The following is an 18,457-nucleotide window of genomic DNA, read 5'->3' as shown; positions in this document are numbered from 1 at the left end:
GCATCCAGGCCTCTAATACCTCTTGGGTTTCTTGAGGGGATATGAGGGGTGTGTATACACACATGTGCCTATCAGAGCTGTTGATTAATTCTATTATTTTGGAGCAAAAGCATATTGAATTTAATAGGAAATAGCATTCCATCCCAGTCTGCTGAGCCGCTGAGTTATTTCACAAATACTGTTTTGCTTGTATCCTCCTTTCCTGTAATCTTTTGTCGTTTTGTTTCCCTCGCTTGTATTTGTAAGGCAAAAGGGAAACTTGCTGATCCTTCTGACTTGCATGGGAAGGGGATCCTTTGACACATAGCAGCAGGTTTAATGGCATGATGTTGTTATGTGTCATTTTTATTGCTAAGACATCAATTTTCCTAATCCCAGTTTAGCATGGTTTTGTTGCTGAGCTCTGGCACATTTACCTATAAGAAAGGGAAAAAGAAAGGCTAAAAGTGACTGAAAAAAAAAGTTTAAAAGTGATTGAACTCGAGAATGTTTTGTAAAATACCACCCTTATGTTTTTACTAATTGTCCATTAATCTCCCAATCAGCACTAGAGAGCAAGTCTTTTATATATTTAGTTGCATAACCAATATTGAACAGTTTGCTTACTGATATATTTTAAGTGTTGCCTCGCTGTAGCTGTATGTGATACGATTTATGATCCTCATGGAGATTCTCAGCTTCATTAATAATGCTCCTGTGGAAAGGTATTTTGCTGAATCAGACTCCAACTGGATGTTGTTGTTTTCTTTACATTTAATTTCAGCAGAATTTATTCAGTTCAAGATCTATTATTTTTTTTTAAAGTAAACCCTGTAATTGCAGAGCCAGTTAAGCTGATGTTCGTGGTTCCTTGCTTTGTGCAATTTCAGGTAGCTTTGATACAGTGTTTTCTGAAGTTTGGTTTTGAGCTCAAGATGTTCAGCTGGACGGCATGGGGTTTATTCAGTTCCTAATTGTGGTCAGAGATGTCTCATAAAATTTTGAGCAAACCGTTCAACTTTCTATTAACCGAATGTATATTTGACCTGAATGCAGATTTTTGTGTGTATTTTCTCTTTTGTGAGGTTGCAGTCACTTAGGAACTAGAACAACCCACGATTGCATAGATCAGCAGGAAACCAGCATAATTCTTCAGGTTTAAGTGTTATCGCTCAACTAGTGATAACATGGAAACGTGGAAACCAGTTTACTAACAGTGTCTAAAATAAAAACATCTCTCTTGCACGTGTTGAACACTTTTTAGTTTCGCTCTCTGGCAAAATCTAGAGTTGCATTCTTATTATTGTAAGTTTAATGATCGTGCAGTACTTGACAACTCGCAATTCGTATCCCATAAACATAACCTTCACTTGCTTTTTCTGTATGTATAGAACATTTTCTGTAAGACAATGTTCTCCAGGGCACAAAAATTGGAGATGGGGGACGCCGGCATTCTAATGTCAGTTACCACTTGTTCGCTGCGTGGCCAAGGACAGGTCAGTTTAACCCAAATTCAGACAAGAGTTTAGGTTGCCAGTTCCCCCCTGAATTATGGGCTGTGTGGGTCAATCTGTGCAATTTGTTCCTCGTTGTTCCTGTCGCATGGAAAGCTGGGGTGGGGGGGTCATGAGGAGCTCTTGGTGAGAGCAGAAAGTCTGGAATCCAGACGTGTGAACAAGCAACATGAGCAGCACAAGTGGCGCGGCCTTTCTCTTAATGAGAGACGCCAGACCTGGGGAGTGTAAAGAAAGAGCCAATCTGTCCATTACACAGCGAAGATAAAATATTCTGAAATATGTGAAGAGCTTTAAAAGAGCATGCTTGCTCAGGGGAAGAGACAGCACCCTTCTCAATGTGCAGACGTCTTTGTGAGTCTAGATTACACAGTCTATATTTGCACATTCTTTGGCTGGATTTCGTTAATAAGGTTAATTTAAAAGACTGCCTGATTGTGCACTGACCAGTCAGCTGGGTACAGGATTTTGAGTGTTGACCAAGTAACAGCAAGTGCCGCATTCCTGATCCTCTTAGAATTCACCTTCTGGCACAGACTCCTTGCAGAACAACTTTAAGGAGTATCAGCACTATAATGTAGTGTCTGATGTTTCCACTGCTAAACTAATCAAAAATACAACCAAACCCTAAATTCTGGAGAAAAATTACATATAACAAATACATAAGAGCATAGAAATCATATGGGGTAAGTTCTCAGTATTACTGTCAAAGAAAGGAGATTTATTTTTTTACAAAGATACACCAGATAACAAATCGAGTCATAAATAATATTTCACTTGATGTTATTGGTGACTTCCATAAACTACAGGACCATGACCACATCGTCCTGTTTTTACAGATGACTTAATTGTTTAATGCCAGACGCTTCATTGTACCTTATCAGTTGTAGATCTTTTCTTAGAATGTGAGGTGTAACTATATGATTCTCTGCTTGCTTTAGAGATGATAAGTTTCTAAAGCACATACACAGAATCTTACAGGTCTGTCAAGACCACTGATATACTTGTGTCAGTTTCCTTTTTGATTTTTCTTGAAAGAACAGGAATCACGAAACATTTTATGCGTCCCAGAGTTCTCTCAGAAAGAATTGCAAGGATGCTAGGAACTTATAGAAATGGTCGAACGCCCACATCATATGCATTGTGTGGTAAATCTTTATGTAATGCACTCACTGACTTTACCAAAATGGCATTCCCTTTACGTTTGAAAAATTTCTGCTGTGATAATACTCCGAAGTGGCCCAGTCTTGTGTTTAGCCTATATAAAGTCATATAGGTTGTTCAACTAATTGCTCTTTTAAATGTTGGGGTAAGTCCTCCCTGAAGAAGACACTCATGAACCAGTAACCTTGTTTATGTCATGTTTTGGGTTCTGTACCTTTTCCTTTTCCTTTGGTGTGGTTTCCCAAGCATGGGCTGTTTGATGAACTACACTTCAACAGGTGCCTCGGTGTCTTCAGTAGCCCCCATTCATAGAAATGGTTTGAAGTTGGAAGAGATCACACAAAGTGGTACAGAAGAACTGTACAGAAAATAATTTACTATGCAGACAAGAATTTCTGGCTGTTTTGCCAGCCACCTTGTTCTTCTCATTGTTTATAATAGGCTTTAATAAGCTTTTTTCAAAAGCTATTAGTGTTGTCATATTGCATTAAGTCCTCTATGCATAATAACTTAACACCAAATGAAACAATTACATGGCTGCCGGTCAATAACTGCAAGTTTTAATGATTTATTAAGAGAATGTAGTACTTTCTACTAAGTACTGTATTTGAAGATATATCTTAATGTGCAGTTTGGCCCAGTTTTTTGGAACTGTAGCCAATATAGTCGTATTATTTCCTGGCTTTGTATGGGTTAACTGTGGGATGAATCTCTTAGTTTTCCCAATTGATTGCTTACTTCCTTTGTAGAGAGAGGGAAATAAATGTAAAGTATTCGAATAGCTTTGGCTTTTTTGTTAAAATAATTTTTCCTAAAAATCTGGGTTTTGCCTCATGGGTTCGACAGTGTGAATATTTATGATGAACATAGGAATTTTCCATCCCATTAAAGTCTCAGCAGATAATTTCAGCAGATACTCCTTCAGAACAAAATTAATGCTGTTACTTGGTGAAGAGTCATTAAAAGCTCGTAAATATTTAATAGAATACGATACCTTTCATTCAGCCGGTAAATGGCATTTGATGATTTCTTGACCTGTGGTGTACCATAGAGTTTTCTGGCCGGTTAAGGATTTCTTCAGCCCCGCTTGTTTCAGCAGTAGCTGAACAACACCAGAAAACCCTGTGCTGGTTCAATCCCAGTTAGTGGTGGTTGCAAAACAGGCAAAACAAGTGAAACAGAAGGTCAGAGCATGTTATTGGCTGGCAAGAATCCTATTGACTTGTCTTATAAAATACCCAGTGGGCATATAAAAAAATAGGGTAATTGTTTTGAGAGTTTTATCGGCTCTCTGTTGATCTGGGATATTTTTGGCAGTTTCGTATGTTCAGTAACCTTCCTTAGTGAAATATGAAAAAGTAATTTAGTGGATATGATGTTCAAAACGTTAGTAAAAGACAGCATTTTTTCTGAAGCTCATTTTTATGAGCTGTATGAGAATGGAGAAACGTACTATTCCTGTGCAATGAGAAGGATAAATCTTAACATATTCAAAATAAAAGTACTGAAAAATTGGATGAAAGCTTGAGGCTCTTTTAGTTTAGAGTTTTGGTGAGCCGTAGATTTTGGTTTAAACTGTAGGCAGTTTGTGTGCTGTGTTCGTTCTTCATTACAACAGAACAAATCAAAAGAAAATTACATTATCTCAGAGACATTAGAGTAACAAAGAACTAGCGGGACAACAAAATCTCAGTGTTACATTTATGGAAAACACATGTTTTCTCAGATAATTTCTTGGAATAAAATTCCTTAACAGACCAATATCTAGCCTTGAAGACTGTATAACAAAATTGCAGTTTACCTTTTGAACAGTAGCTGGGCATACGGAACTTAAATAGAAGTCGTCACATCCAGAGAGTTTTCTTTCAAAACCTGTCTGTTGGGGTTTTTTTCCAGATTTGCCTTCCCAGAAGATGCCACATAAGCCCACGAGAGACTTGTAGATTGTTTCTAATTAAATCATATTTAATTTTCCGTATTGCGAAGAACAGTAGGATCTAGGAAGAAGTTATGAGCGAGAAGCATCTGTGTGCGAACTGCTGTATTTCTTCAGGCAAAAAGTTCTGTTATCCAGAGCATACAAGTTTCCCAATAAAAGGCAGTTTGCTATGGTATATAGCTACCAATGACATGATCATACAAGGGCTGATTTGAAAGTGTTTTTGTATTGAGTTTGGGGTATTTTCTCCCCACTGACTCCAATACGTCAAGTGTAATGGAGGGAGTTGCACAGAGAGCTGAGGGGAAGGAATCTGTCTCATTTCACAACTGTTCTCTGGCTGTAGATTTTGTTCCAGAGGAACCTTAATTATCTCCACCAGAAATATGACTAACGAACGGCTTTAGCTTCTGGCCTGGCAGTGGAACAGCGAGGCGGTGGTGACCACCATGGTAGCAACTGGGTTCTTTCAGAGCCTGAAGTTCTGATGTGGCCCTGTCTGGTGACGAGGTGCTGGATCCATGGCACCCGGCTTCCCAATTTGGAGTTGAAGAATTCTTCCTGTACAAGGAATTCCAAGCTCCCGCGGAGTACGTGCCTTATGTGATGGCAGTTTCGCCTTTGATTAGCTGACTCGTAAAAACCGATAGATATTGCCACATAATTACCCAGCCCCACACTGGACAAGCTTCTGTTCCAGTTCAAAGCATTTTGCAGCCTGATATAAGGCATATATATGATGCTCAGCAAATAGCTGGAGAACTAAAATGCAGCAGCTGTCTCCTTTGTGCATCCATTTTCAAGAATTAATTTGATATCCTGTGACTTTTAATTGGGAGAGTGGTGATGCTAGTTTTACAACTCCTAAATTCAGTATGATCAGAACAAAAGCTTTTGTGTTCCTAAATGCAGGAATAGTGAAGCCGATCCTGATTATACTAATTGGAAATAAGCGGTAGTGGTGTAAAATTTGGCGATAACCATTAGAACTTTGTACCAATTTTTACTGTCGGGAGTGTAGACAGCGTATAGACTTTAAGGAATCATTCTTCATGGTATCTCTCTGAGCACTGAGGTAATCTCCTTTTCCAAAGGAAAATAGAGCTCAGAGTAAACACCGCTGAAGAAGCATCTCTGGAGTTGCGTTCATGTGTCACTGTAAATACGAATTAAATACAAAATTAAATACAGAATTAGAATTGGAGAGAGGTAGGTCAGAAGGGCCCTCCAGAGAGGCCTCCCAGCTGCAGCGGGTCCTGTTAGAGCAGGTTGCTCAGGGTTTTGCATTTGTGTTTGAGCTTCATGAAGTTCAGCCCATTTTTAACCAAGGCCCTTGTGAGGAGCAGCTCCACCATCCACCAGCAGACTCATCCAAGTTGTTTATTAAATCACTCCATTATTCTCTGCAAATTGTAGATGCGGAATCTGTCTCTTCCTCTGGAAGCTGATGCATAGAAGACTCAGTTGTTCTGTGACCTTCTGGATCTAACTTAGACACTTTCCTTACTCCCTGCTGCTCCAGCAAGTCCAGTGATCCCCGTGCAAGGACTGACTCAGAGGTGTTGCAAATAGTTTCTCCGTGAGGGGCACCAGATTTTATCCATTCCAAAGACTGTGAAGAGTTTTGCAACATTTCAGAAGAGAAACCAAAACTAACCATGCGTGGCAACGTTGCTGTGCAGCGAGGCTGAGCCGACTGCAGCCCGGACCAATGGATCAATAGTGTATGCCCTGAGACACCTACTGAAAACACATCAGCTTCCAGCATGTCAGACGATAATCTGCGTGTTTCAGGCTATCTTTGTGAGCCTTCCAATGAGCCAGTGAGTCTTCTTTTCCCTCTGACATTATTGTTAGCGTATGAACTTTCTGCTCATCCACTTATGCTTCATGTTATGATTCTCAGATCTATTCTCTCTAAGCGTGGGACACTTCATCATTTTAGTCATTTGGTACGGTAATTTATTATTAATTATGCTTTCACAGTTGAGCAATCATGTTACTTCATTGCATTTATTCTTTGCCAATGTATAAACGGATTATTTGTAATGAGACAGCTCTGGGTTGCTACTGAATGTGGATTTTGCAGCTTCAGCCTGAGAAGGATAATTCCCCCGCCGCACTCAGCCTTTGAAAAGGGATCACCGTGAGGCGGTTCAGGAAACCACAGATGCGTTCGCTGCCGGCTGGAGAAGGAAAACACGTGCGAGGCTGTGGAAAATGGCGCTAATTATCTTAGGAATTAACATTGCACAGGGAGGAGACGAACTGCCAGTGTGAAGAAGCTGCACAATTTCTGCTGGGCCTGCACAGTTTCATGGAGCCTTTTCACGCACCTTTCTGCACCTGCGCTCAAGGGCTCCCCAGTGTCCTGGGGAGTGTCCCCTGGGCAGTGTCCCCTTCCACGCGTGGCCTCCGGTTCCTTCTCTGCTCTCACATCTTAAGGCAGCAAGACAACGACCCACAGCCTTCTCCATCTCTGTTTTATCTGCTTTTGTGCTTGTGCTGTCGGTGCTCTGGAAGAGAAATAACCTTGACAGGTTTGTGGGCTGCTTGGCGTGCTGAGCATAAAGATGGCAAGTGCTGCTGTAAAGCCCACAGAAATAATTAGCAGCACGGCTCCCTTTGAACTCGCGTTTTCCGCGGAGCAGCCTTGTTCTCGTGGCTGTGTGGAGAGGTGGTGTTGATGTGAGCTTGGAGCTCCCAGTTGGTTTTTGGGGGGCCGCGTGTTCCCCGTTCACCTGTGCAGCGTGGTCCGGGACCCAGAACAGGGCACCGTCACTCTATAAAGAGCCGTGACCCATTTCCAGATTATACAAGTCTCCAAGGCCCTTTTAACTCAGTGAGATGAATTCCCTTCTAGAAGGCGCAGAGGACAAACAAAACGCTTTGTTGGGGGCACGTTTGGGGAACACCGGCAATCAGTGAGCAAGGCCTGGATTTTACATTATGCTGTTACAAGATTCTATAAGAGTCAGTTGAAATGGAGAAACTCATCGTATTTTTGCAGGAATTATCTTAGGAATTTAGGTGTAATATTTGTCGAATATGTGCTAAGCCACTTCTCTCATAGTTGAGTGATGCTTTCGAAGGCTGTTTCATATTGAGTGAGGACCTGGCTTTGTTCTCCTGCTATTGCAGTGCAGGTACTGTATGTTGCAAGAAGCAGATAGCTGAGTTCTTCTTGAGTGCTTATTCCTCATTATGGCTTACTCAGTGAGGACCAAATTTAGCTCTGACAGCCTGAAGTTTCTACACCAAAGTTTGATACTGTTTCAGCCATTTTAAGAAGATTTTTAGTAAATCTATTTGAAACTGGGGCTTTGCATTGTGAAGAAGACATGGTGGTTTTGTTCTTAGTGTCATAAAGCAGCTCAGGCACACAGGTGGGTCCCAGTGTGGTGCTTCCCACTGCTCTGTTCCTTCCACAGAACCCCACGCAGCTCCCAGCAGCAGGGGATGTGTCCCCAAGACTCAAGGGACACAGGACCAGGAGGTGCTTGGAGCTGCAAGGCTGGAGAGACATCCTTGGAAGGGTGCTCTGGATTCAGCGCAGTCAGACTCTGGTCCCTGTGCCTGAAGTACAAACTCTTTAAAGATGACAAATGGGGCTTTTTTGCCTCTTGTATATTTGTATCAGGTATTTTTGTCTCTGTTAAAACGAGTGCTTCGCTTCTAAGACTAAGGTTTCTCTTCTCTTGCACAGTTGCCTCAAATGATTGCTGAATATTTTCTAATCTGAAATGAGTTTCTGTGACTCTCAGAGATATTTATTCAGTAATTAAATAATCATGCATTTTTTTGTTGTTTTTAAATTTGCCTTTTCTACAGTTGTTCAGTGAAAAAATAAGCGGAGCAGAAGGAACCAAGTTAGATGAAGAATTTCAAGAGATGGAAAGGGTAAGGAAAGCAACATTATGTTTTTCAATATTAAGCTATTGCAGAACCAAACACGTTTCATGTTTCAAGTCATAGAATGGTACGGTAGATTTACATGGGGGAGAAAACAAACAGACAAACCAAAACACAACAAGGTGCAAATTGATCCATGAGCTGCCAGTTTCTGCTTTTTCAGCTTTTCTGTGCTTTCTTTATTACTGTTGTCTTTCTCTGTATTTTTTGATGTTCATAGTAGACCTAAATCACAGCTTTTATTGTTGCAGATTGAGGAAAAACCTCTTGTGTGAGTTGGGTTTTTTTTCCCAACATGCACTTTTGAATTTATCATCTAAATAGGTTTCTAGGTTTCAGTTTCTTTGGCTACAGAGTAATTATTTCCTTTTTCTGCATTATAAGAGGAAAAATAATATGCAGGCCCTAAGGGAGAAAAACTAAACCAAACCAGAAATGTGGTTTTTATAGCATTTAGAAACCATCAAATGGGAAGACAGTGCAAACTGCTGCTGTAAATGGCCATCACTGCAAGATTGTGAGGGATATGTTGAGTCTTTTTCACCTATGGAGAAAAGCAGTTCTAGTAAGAACTGTTGGGATGGCTGGACAATGTTAGTGTAGAATCTGTAAGCAGTAGGCAAGACTGATGGGCTGGAAAGACAAGCCCACGTTTTGACATAAACCTTCTCTCCTTCGCACCACTACCTGCCAATGAATATGGTTTTGGTAAAATCCTGTCAGAACTACAACGTTGCTATTTATTTTAAGCAACAATATTTGCTTTATTTTAAATAAAATTTCTTAATTAGCCAGGATAGCGTATTATGTCTTATAAAATGAGCAACTTTCTAGTAATTGATTTGCTTGTTGCTAATTGTGTTCCTTTTCTTTTTCAGAAAATCGATGTTACTAATAAAGCTGTAGCAGAGCTTCTGTCCAAATCCACCGAGTATCTTCAGCCAAATCCAGGTAGGAAAGGAGCATCGGGTGTTGAATTTTGTTTAACATTGACTTCTTTCTTGGAAATTCATCCTAGGTAAATAAAAGATAATTAGGACATTTTGGTGAGGCTTATGGGTGTCCTAGAGAACTTTACCTGTGTCTGCAATGAACAACTGCAAATTCAAGCAGGAGAGGGAGGGAAAGAGCGCATGAAATTGGCTTTGGCTGTGGTTGTATCTTTCCTGTGTTTGTTTCTGCCATAGTTCTAATGAGGGAGTTCACAAGCAGGAACATTCCAAGGAATGTGAGTGTTGGTGAATATCCTCAGAAGGATATTCAAGCGCTCCCTCTGCACACCCGTCTGGAGGAATGATGTTCATTCAGTTGGGAATAAAAGCCCATATTTTGAACTGAATCTTATATCAGTTTCCAACTTTTGACTATGATGTACTGACAACAAAAAGCTTACGAATCTACAGACCAATGTACTGACTTGCTCCATGACATCACTTGTTAAATGACTTATCGCTTTAAATATACTAGTTTTAAAAGTGTTTTTATAACTTTATTTTTTACGTCCTCCTTAGCATACAGAGCCAGGCTGGGCATGCTGAACACCATGTCAAAGATCAGAGGACAAGTGAAAACCACAGGCTATCCCCAGACAGAGGGACTCCTGGGAGACTGCATGATACGGTATGGCAGAGAGCTTGGCGATGAGTCTATGTTTGGTGAGTCTGTGCATCTCCTCTGGGAATATTTCAGCATAAAGTTCTGTGCAGAATACTACTCAGGGATATAACCTATGTAAATAGCTACCGCAGGTAAGAGGGAAAGTCAAGTGCAGTGGTCAGAAGGTGATTGACATAATTAACAAACCATGATGCTGCATATTTGTCTTCCTCTATTGCAGATGGATTTGATAACACTATTACCGATGCTATCTGATGATTCATGTTATTACCATAGCTATTTTAGTTTCTAAGTTGCCAAACCTAAATGATTTAGAGTGATTATTAGATGCACTGTATTCCTTTTAACCTTTAAATAAAAATGGTTACCCTGTATTTGAGAAGTAAATGAGGGGAAAAATTTCTGTTGGAAAAAATAACCAGTAACTCTGGGTGTTTTGGTTTGGTGGTTTTTTTAGTATTTCTGTGCATCTTAAATATGCATTTTCTTGTTTTTTTGTGAAAATGAACTCCAGCTTGGCCATGCTACAACTCCTTGGTCAATCAAATCTTACCTATTTCCTCTCAAATAGGCGACTGTGGCTCAGAGAGAGCGTATGGGCCGGGTCTGCATGCAGGAGCCGATACACAGCTGGCTGGCTTTGTCACATACTCTTGTTAATACCTGTAATTTTACACATTGTGGTTGCTTTGAAATGCACACCCAAGTAGGTGCTGCACAGGGAGAGGTGCTGCTGGTAGAACAAAGGCTCCTTTAGTCTCTTTGTGAAGTGGGACAACTCGTCTGTGGGCTGGATGCGTTTGTGCTTTTGCAAAAGCAACGGCAATACCAAATAAAACCAGGAAAGGGGAAAGAACATTTCAAACACCATTCTGCATTGTGATACTTACATGTTTCACAAAGTGTACGGTACGTTAGAGAGGTGGTTTTCAAGAAGCATGAATGATTTTGACCAAAAGGAGGTTTGGAAAAGAAAAACGTATGTGAAGAAGCTATGAAACGTGATTTTGTCATCAAAAAGTTACTGTCTTTTTTCATATTTAATAATATCACTGAAGTTGTACAAATGAATCAGCTTGGTTTGCAGTTCTCAAGGTGAAGTAGGTTTGTTACCTATGCAAATACAGTAGAGAAAGTATATATATATGTATATATATATGTATTGGTTTTTGTTCCTGAGGGGTTTCAGGCGAAAAAACAAACTATACTTTGGAACAAGAATTTTCCAGTTGCAGTTTTCTGTAGCGATCAAACAAATGCGTAGCTTGTGTTTTGTGTTTTTGTTTTGCTTTGGGGTTTTTTGGTTAATTTTCAAGGGCTACAGCAGATACAAAATACGTGTTTGAAATAGCTGTTTCATAAGACAAATTTTCTGGTTTTACATATATTGAGATATAAGTAGCCTATTCTTTACCATAGGCCTCGCGCTACTGGATGCTGGTGAGAGCATGAAGCAAATGGCAGAGGTGAAGGACTCACTCGATATTAACGTCAAACAGAATTTTATTGATCCTCTACAGTTATTGCAGGACAAAGATTTAAAAGAGATTGGGGTAAGTTTTTCTGGGTAAAGGTTCACTTATCCATAATCAGAGTCAATCAAACTTCAGTTCCCTGAGATACTTCTCTTGAAAGAAACAAGGGAAATAAATGTCACTGCATTTGAGTTTGTCTCTCTAGCAAAACAGTGGTGAAATGTGCTTAAAATCAATTCCTGGCTATTTCTCACTTGTGTAACTTACTAAATTTGCTGTGTTGTTTGTACATTCAGTACCAGAAGGATCTCGAAGAAAATGGCATTATTTCTTTTTCTGCTATTTTATTTTAACTGGCATTTTTATTAATTTTTATGAACATGTGGGTGGGCTCTGATTTACTGCAACTGATTATCCTGTTTTTCCATCTCTGTCAGCCTGAAACTGTTCATAATAAAGGATTAATATAACTGTTGAAAAAGGCTGTTCAGGGCAATCACAGAATGATCTGAAAAGTGCCATAGACCCTTGAAGCGCCATATGCCGCTATAGGAAAAATATAGGAATCTGAGGGACGCATTTTAACCTTTAGGGTGAAGTTTTTCAGTGCCTTTGTTTACAATGTGCCAATCCAAAGCAAGCCAGGCAGTCTGTGTCTGAGTCTGTTGATTCCAATAGACTTGGGTAATAAGTGAGAAATGCAGAAATGAAAGTTATTTACTTGTTTACACATAAATGGATGTGGAAAGCATAGCAGAAAGATAGTAATAACATCTTGGTGTCTGTAGCTGTCTCCTATGATACATAACTGCTTTCAGTTGTAGTTCTTCTGAACTGATGGAAAGAAATTGTTTGACTTGAGCTTTAATGAGCATTTTGTACTGTCACTTGGAGTCCATTCTATAAGTCTGTCAGTCCCGTGATTTTTGGCAACGGAAAAGCCTGTGTAGTTATATCAGGCAGAAGTGTCAAACTGACGCCTCACAAAGAAAGCAAGAATACAGGATTTGTTGGAGCGCTGCTGATAGAGTGAGAGGGGAGAATAGCCCTGTAACTTTTAGCTGTCATATTGCAAACAATTCAAGAGGTAAAACTGAATTAAATGTAGACTATGGGGGCACAGAGTCATTTAGATTGGATCTTGCTTTTCATTTAGAAAATCAGAGTTTAGTAAAGTTCATGAGTTGGATGCCCAGGTTTAGCAAATCAAGGTACGCAGTTCTCCAATTGTTGATAAATGGCTGTTTGTTTAAAGCCTATACAGTTTAAAATTTCCTTCCTATATACAGCCCTAGACTTAGCTGATGCTGCCTTAGATCAAAAGGATGGACTGGATAATATCTGAGTTTTGTATTCTGTTGATTCTGCATATATTTGCATCCATAACTGAAATTTCCTTAAATCACAGTGGGGTTTATTTGGGGCATGTCCCGTTTGGACCTTCCCACAAATGTTCTGTCTCATTTAGCATCATTTGAAGAAACTAGAAGGACGCCGTTTGGATTATGATTATAAAAAGAAACGTCTTGGGAAGATACCAGATGAAGAAGTTAAACAAGCAGTAGAAAAATTCGAAGAGTCAAAGGAACTGGCCGAAAGAAGCATGTTCAATTTCTTAGAAAATGATGTAAGTCTGTCCTGCATTTTTGAATGGGACAACTCAAGAATTTGGGAATTTCTTCTGGAGATGCAGTGGCTGGGACGAGACTGACACAGAGGTCTTGAGCAGTTTTATCATCTGTGAGCAGTGAACTATCTGAGAGCAGAATGCAGTTTGATCAGAGGGAGGGAGAAGGCTGGGAGATGAACTTAGTGACAGAGCTGCTGCTGAGCCTGTGAGCGAGGGGGTGCACCCTGTGCTTTCGGAATTGTCGCTCGCTTGTTGTCAAAACTTTGCTGCTGAACTGAAGTCTCTGAATTATTTTACCTCTGAAAATCGTTATTATTACCGTTTCGCCCTTGAAATGACTCCATAGAGCTTGTGGCTTGGGCTCAAGAACCTGCATGTTGGCTCGTAGTCCAAGTCCATGGTGAAATTGTCTAAATGAGGAGCAGCTGTGGTCATTGAGGATGGTCCTCTTTTCTGTCCACACACAGGGGAATAGCAGGATGTTCTTTCTCCCATGTAATCAAGGAAATGTAGGAAAAGAGAACTAGATTTATTTCGGCTTATTTCCAAAGCTTTCTCTTCTTCTGTAGATGCAGCATCACAAAAACACACTTAGCAGGTAGGAAGCGTGCTCTCTTCTGTGAGCAAACTGCAACACAGGGAGCTGTTAAGTGGGAATAATTAACTACAAGCACCTTCTCCCTCTACCCATGCAATGGGCAGTCATGTACGAGCCTGTAGCTCCTAAACTGTTTGTGAGTGGGACACGTTTGTTACAGTGGTATATAAGTCAATAAGCCTCTTGTTGTTTTACCAGTGCAAGGTGTATGAGGGCAGCAAAAGACGTAACATCCTCTATGAACAGTTTCAGCGCACTGTTCCACTGGAGGCTCTACCGATTGCAGTGGATGTGTTTTATAATTCTGCCTTGCATGAACAGCTGAGAATGTTTCAATTATTGTTTGTCATTAGTCAGAGCACCAAACTGAGGATAAAACCGTGCACGGATTAAATGTTTTAGCTGAGCCACTAGAGAACTGATGAGTTATAGTATAACTAATTCTGCCATTGGGAGGGGGTGAACTTGGATGTCCCTTGGAGGTTTTTTCCCTGTCCACTTTCTATTTTTTCTGTTTAAAGAAAACTCTCTGCTCCTTCCCTTCCATTTTCCGTGCTGACCCAGTCTGTCTGTCCTGCTTTAAGTTCTCATTACAGCATTGCTGTCTAACCACAGATGGTGTCACTGGCTTTGCAGAGATCTGAGCTGCAATCGCTTCCTCCCCATCCTTCCCAGCTCCCCAAATGTCTCCCTTTCCTGCTCTCCCTGCCCTGCAGTCTCTGAGCTCTGGTTCCCAGACATCTTGCCAGTCACCTTTCTGAGCCTCAGTCCTGATCCACATCTCTTTCTCAGGTTTTTGCACAGCTCGCTCCAGACCTCCCACATAGACACTGTTGCATGTACTGCTTATCAGATCCATCTTCCTGCCTTTCCCACTCAGCCAGTCCCAGGCTCCTCTTGCTAAGTGGCTTTTAGTCCCTCAAGCCTCTCTGGCTCTTTCCCAGTCTCTCTTCTCCTAATTCTCAATTCCATAACCCTCCTGGCTCTGAGTCATCTTGTTTGCACAGTCCCTGTCTATCCATTTTCTCTGACCACCCCATCCAAACCCCGGGCGCTTGGTGCGTTGTCCTCAGCTGGTTTCCATTACTCTCTTCTGACGGTGATGGAATCGTGTCGGCTGTTGATTTGGTTCCGTGCGCTGCATTTCTGAACACTGTGTGACAACGTTTGGCTCTCTTGGAGTCCCGGCAGAATTTCTAATAATCTTTTTAGCCGAGTAAAAGCAGACAAAGTATAGCACAAAGTTGCCATGGGTCCATAAAACATTTGCAGAAGGTCTGCTCGGATATCTTCTTGTGATCCAGACATCAGGATGGAATGGAAACATGTCAGACTTCTTGGGAGTCTGTCTTCTTCATTTTGTCTTAAAAGAAGGGGACAAATATATATCTGTTACTGCTATATCCCCAGTACAGCTTGATTTTTTTCAGATTATGTGAGGGGAATGAGATTATCTGTTACTTCATTAATATTTTTTTTCTCCTCTATATTCTCCATTTCCTCGGCATTCATTTTTTTGAATGATTGGCTGATACTTTTAAAATCCAAGTGGATAAATCATGTTTCATTTATTGGTTTATAAATGCTGCCATCTAGTGAGGTAAATCCAGATCATTTCAGAACTGCAGTTTGCAAACATTGCTGATAAACACTAATGGGGCTGACTCATAAGAGCTGTCACAGTGTAATTTCTTCCAGCATTGCTGATCAGAAAAGCCCCACTTTCACCTGCTAAGGGGTCATGGCCTCTTTAATTATTTGAGGCTTGGGTGTTGACAGACAGCTGGCTGGGAAGCTGAAAGCAGAAGGGATTTGCACATTGTGAAAGGAAATGACTCAAGGACCCAGCCCTGAGTTAGTGAACTAGAAATTACACCTCAGTTTTGTTCATTTTCCAGCTGGCAATTTCGTAGGTAGAATCACATATGCTCTTTTTCAATAGCCTCCACATGGTATCATGCTCTATTGAGATACCAGGTCTGTTTTGAATGATCTGTTTGTTTATCCTTCAGCTTGAATGTACTATACTGCAGGCTCCTTACCAGTATTTTCCTCTCTATATTTCAGGTAGAACAAGTTAGCCAGTTGGCTGTGTTTGTAGAAGCAGCACTAGATTACCATAAACAATCCACAGAGATTTTGGAGGATCTGCAAAGCAAGCTGCAAAACCGGTAAGACTGAACCCATCGGAAAAATCTGAACCTCTTTCGCAGCTGAAGTTCATGAATGTGAAAAGTCACTGAAGCAACAGATCTTGTAGCACCATGTCCCAGATGCACATTTGCTGCACTCTGTGCCTTACTGGACTTCAGTGCTTTCAAGTGTTGCCACCTGGCAACTTCTCGCTGCGCTGTGAGACTTCATTGTAACGCAGGATCTGCCCCAGAAAGCTTTGAGTGTGTGCAGAATCGCTCACATCTGCAGAGGTTAACCAGGACAACCTCCCTTTGTTTGTGCGTTTATTTAAACTTGCATGCTTTGAGTTGTGTTTTGGAGGCTTTGCTGAGAAGTTGGCCTGTTTTCATTGAGATGGAGGAATATAGAATCACAAGGTCATAGAATGGTTTGCGTTGGAAAGGACCTTGAAGATCATCTACTTCCAGCCCCCTGCCATGGGCAGGGACACCTTGCACTAGACCAGGTCGCTCAAAGCCCCGTCTGGCCTGGCCTTGAACAGGGGCACCCACAGCTTCTCTGGGCAGCCTGTTCCAGTGCCTCACCATACTTGATAGTGAAGAATTTCTTCCTCATATCTAATCTAAATCTGCCCTCTTTCAGATTAAAACAGTTACCCCTTGTCCTATCTCTACATGGCCTTGTGGAAAGTCCCTGCCCAGCTTTCCTGTAGGTCCCCTTTAGGTACTGGAAGGCTGATACAGGGTCTACCTGGAGCCTTCTCTTCTCCAGGCTGAACAACCCCGACTCTCCCAGCCTGTCCGCACAGGAGAGATGCTCCAGCCCTCCGATCATCTTTGCGGCCTCCTCTGGACTCACTCCACCAGGTCCATGTCCCTATTACGTTGGGGCTCCAGGGCTGGACGCAGCACTGCAGGTGGGGCCTCAGCAGAGAGGAGTAGAGGGGAGAATCACCCCCCTCCACCTGCTGGCCACGCTCCTCGTGGTGCAGCCCAGAGTACAGTTGGCTTTCTGGACTATATGTGCACATTGCTGGCTCATGTTGAGCTTTTCATCAACCAACATCCCCAAGTCCTTCTCCTCAGAGCTGCTTTCAATCCATTCTCGACCCAGGCTGTATTTCTGCTTGGGATTGCCCCAACCAATGTGCAGGACCTTGCACCTGGCCTTGTTGAACTTTGAGGTTCACACGGGCCCACCTCTCCAGCCTGTCAAGGTGCCATCCCGTCCCTCCAGTGGGTTGACCACACCACACAGTGTGGTGTCATCATCAAACTTGCTGTGGGTGCACTCAGTCCCTCTGTCCATGTCGCCAACAAAGATGTTAAAGAAAAGCCTAGATTTATATGTAACAGATGTATAACAGAATTCTGCAGCAGAGTAAGGAAGCAGCCACGGCTGTGAAAGGAACACTTACGAAAGGCCCAGACACTTTGTGTCATCCTAACAAGAAAAAAATGCTGCTGTCATTAATTTGTTATACGTCACTCAGAGAACAGGAGACCTAATTCCTCGAGTGTCTCCATAGTGCAGACAAACATTACTACATCATCTTCTGAGGTCCCTTCCAATCTGTAACATTCTGTGATTCCAGTTGCGGTGTTGTGATAACCGTTTGGGGTTTCCCGATGTCAGAGTGGTCGTGGTGGCTGGGTGAGCGCGGGGCAGCTGTCCCTGCAGACACCCTGCACTGTCAGCCGGGGCGGACAGAGGGACAGGGAGCTCTCAGCGGGGCCACATGCACGTACGGGGAGAGGTGCTGAGGCAGTTGTGCTGACTGAAGGGTTGTTTCCCATTTTCTCTCATAAAAAAGCGATGTGTGAAATGCAGTCCCCGGGCCTGGCTGCATTTCTGCAGGTGTCATTTGCACTCATTTCCAGAGAGGTCATTCCTGGAACTTCTGCTGAACTCAGTGGCAGCCGTGGATGCTCATCGCCTCTCAAAGTCAGGCTGTTAAGCTTTATGCCTCTGTCAGCAGGACCAAAGCATTAAATAAAGTAGGGACTTGCTGAAATTCAAATACTGTATGAGAATTGAGCAGCTTTTAGTGAATAAACCTGCCCTGCACACTCTGTGCTCATCCTCCCCCTCCTCCCAAAAATTAACATAAAACCAAAACCAACAGAAGAGTTTGTTTTTCCCCACCTTTCAAAGACCAAAGTGCTGAACCTGAGTGGAAGCTCTGTGAGTATTTCTCCCTTCAAATAAATCTCATGCCACTCTTCTCTGTGTTCCAGAATAAATGTAGCATCTAGTCGGCCTAAACGTGAATTTAAGCCAAAGCCTGTAACAACAACAACTCTGGAAATCGGTGATAATCAGCAGCACAATGGAATTGCGTATAGTTCTTCCATAAAAGCATCAGGTAAGTCTATGGCCACAGGGTTAACATGTTGATAGGTGTTTTGCCAGATTGTTACTTGAGGTATTGCCTGTACCATGAGAACAGGGGCTCCAGGAGGCACCGGGGGCCGTGCATCTGACTGCGGTTGG

General features: G+C 41.8%; 1 protein-coding gene across 3 annotated transcripts in view; it reads left to right on the top strand.

Moving 5' to 3' along the window:
* Positions 1-18,457, top strand: part of SH3GL3 (SH3 domain containing GRB2 like 3, endophilin A3) — a 45,000-nt gene that overhangs the window by 20,897 nt on the left and 5,646 nt on the right. The window contains exons 2-9 of one of the 3 annotated variants that reach the window (XM_065847772.2): positions 6,013-6,419; positions 8,428-8,496; positions 9,387-9,459; positions 10,020-10,163; positions 11,545-11,678; positions 13,069-13,227; positions 15,896-15,999; positions 18,202-18,329. In XM_065847772.2, coding sequence (XP_065703844.2) covers positions 6,363-6,419; positions 8,428-8,496; positions 9,387-9,459; positions 10,020-10,163; positions 11,545-11,678; positions 13,069-13,227; positions 15,896-15,999; positions 18,202-18,329 — 868 coding nt within the window. In that variant the 5' untranslated portion in view covers positions 6,013-6,362. Of the gene's footprint in view, positions 1-6,012; positions 6,420-6,466; positions 6,549-8,427; positions 8,497-9,386; positions 9,460-10,019; positions 10,164-11,544; positions 11,679-13,068; positions 13,228-15,895; positions 16,000-18,201; positions 18,330-18,457 lie in introns of those variants that run through there. The other 2 variants (XM_071814064.1, XM_065847771.2) reach the window with 2 other exon arrangements.

Source organism: Patagioenas fasciata, chromosome 12 (genome assembly GCF_037038585.1).
Source record: "Patagioenas fasciata isolate bPatFas1 chromosome 12, bPatFas1.hap1, whole genome shotgun sequence".
Lineage (NCBI taxonomy): Eukaryota > Metazoa > Chordata > Aves > Columbiformes > Columbidae > Patagioenas > Patagioenas fasciata.
Note: the sequence above shows the minus strand (reverse complement) of the source record. Positions and strands in the feature narration are given on the sequence as shown.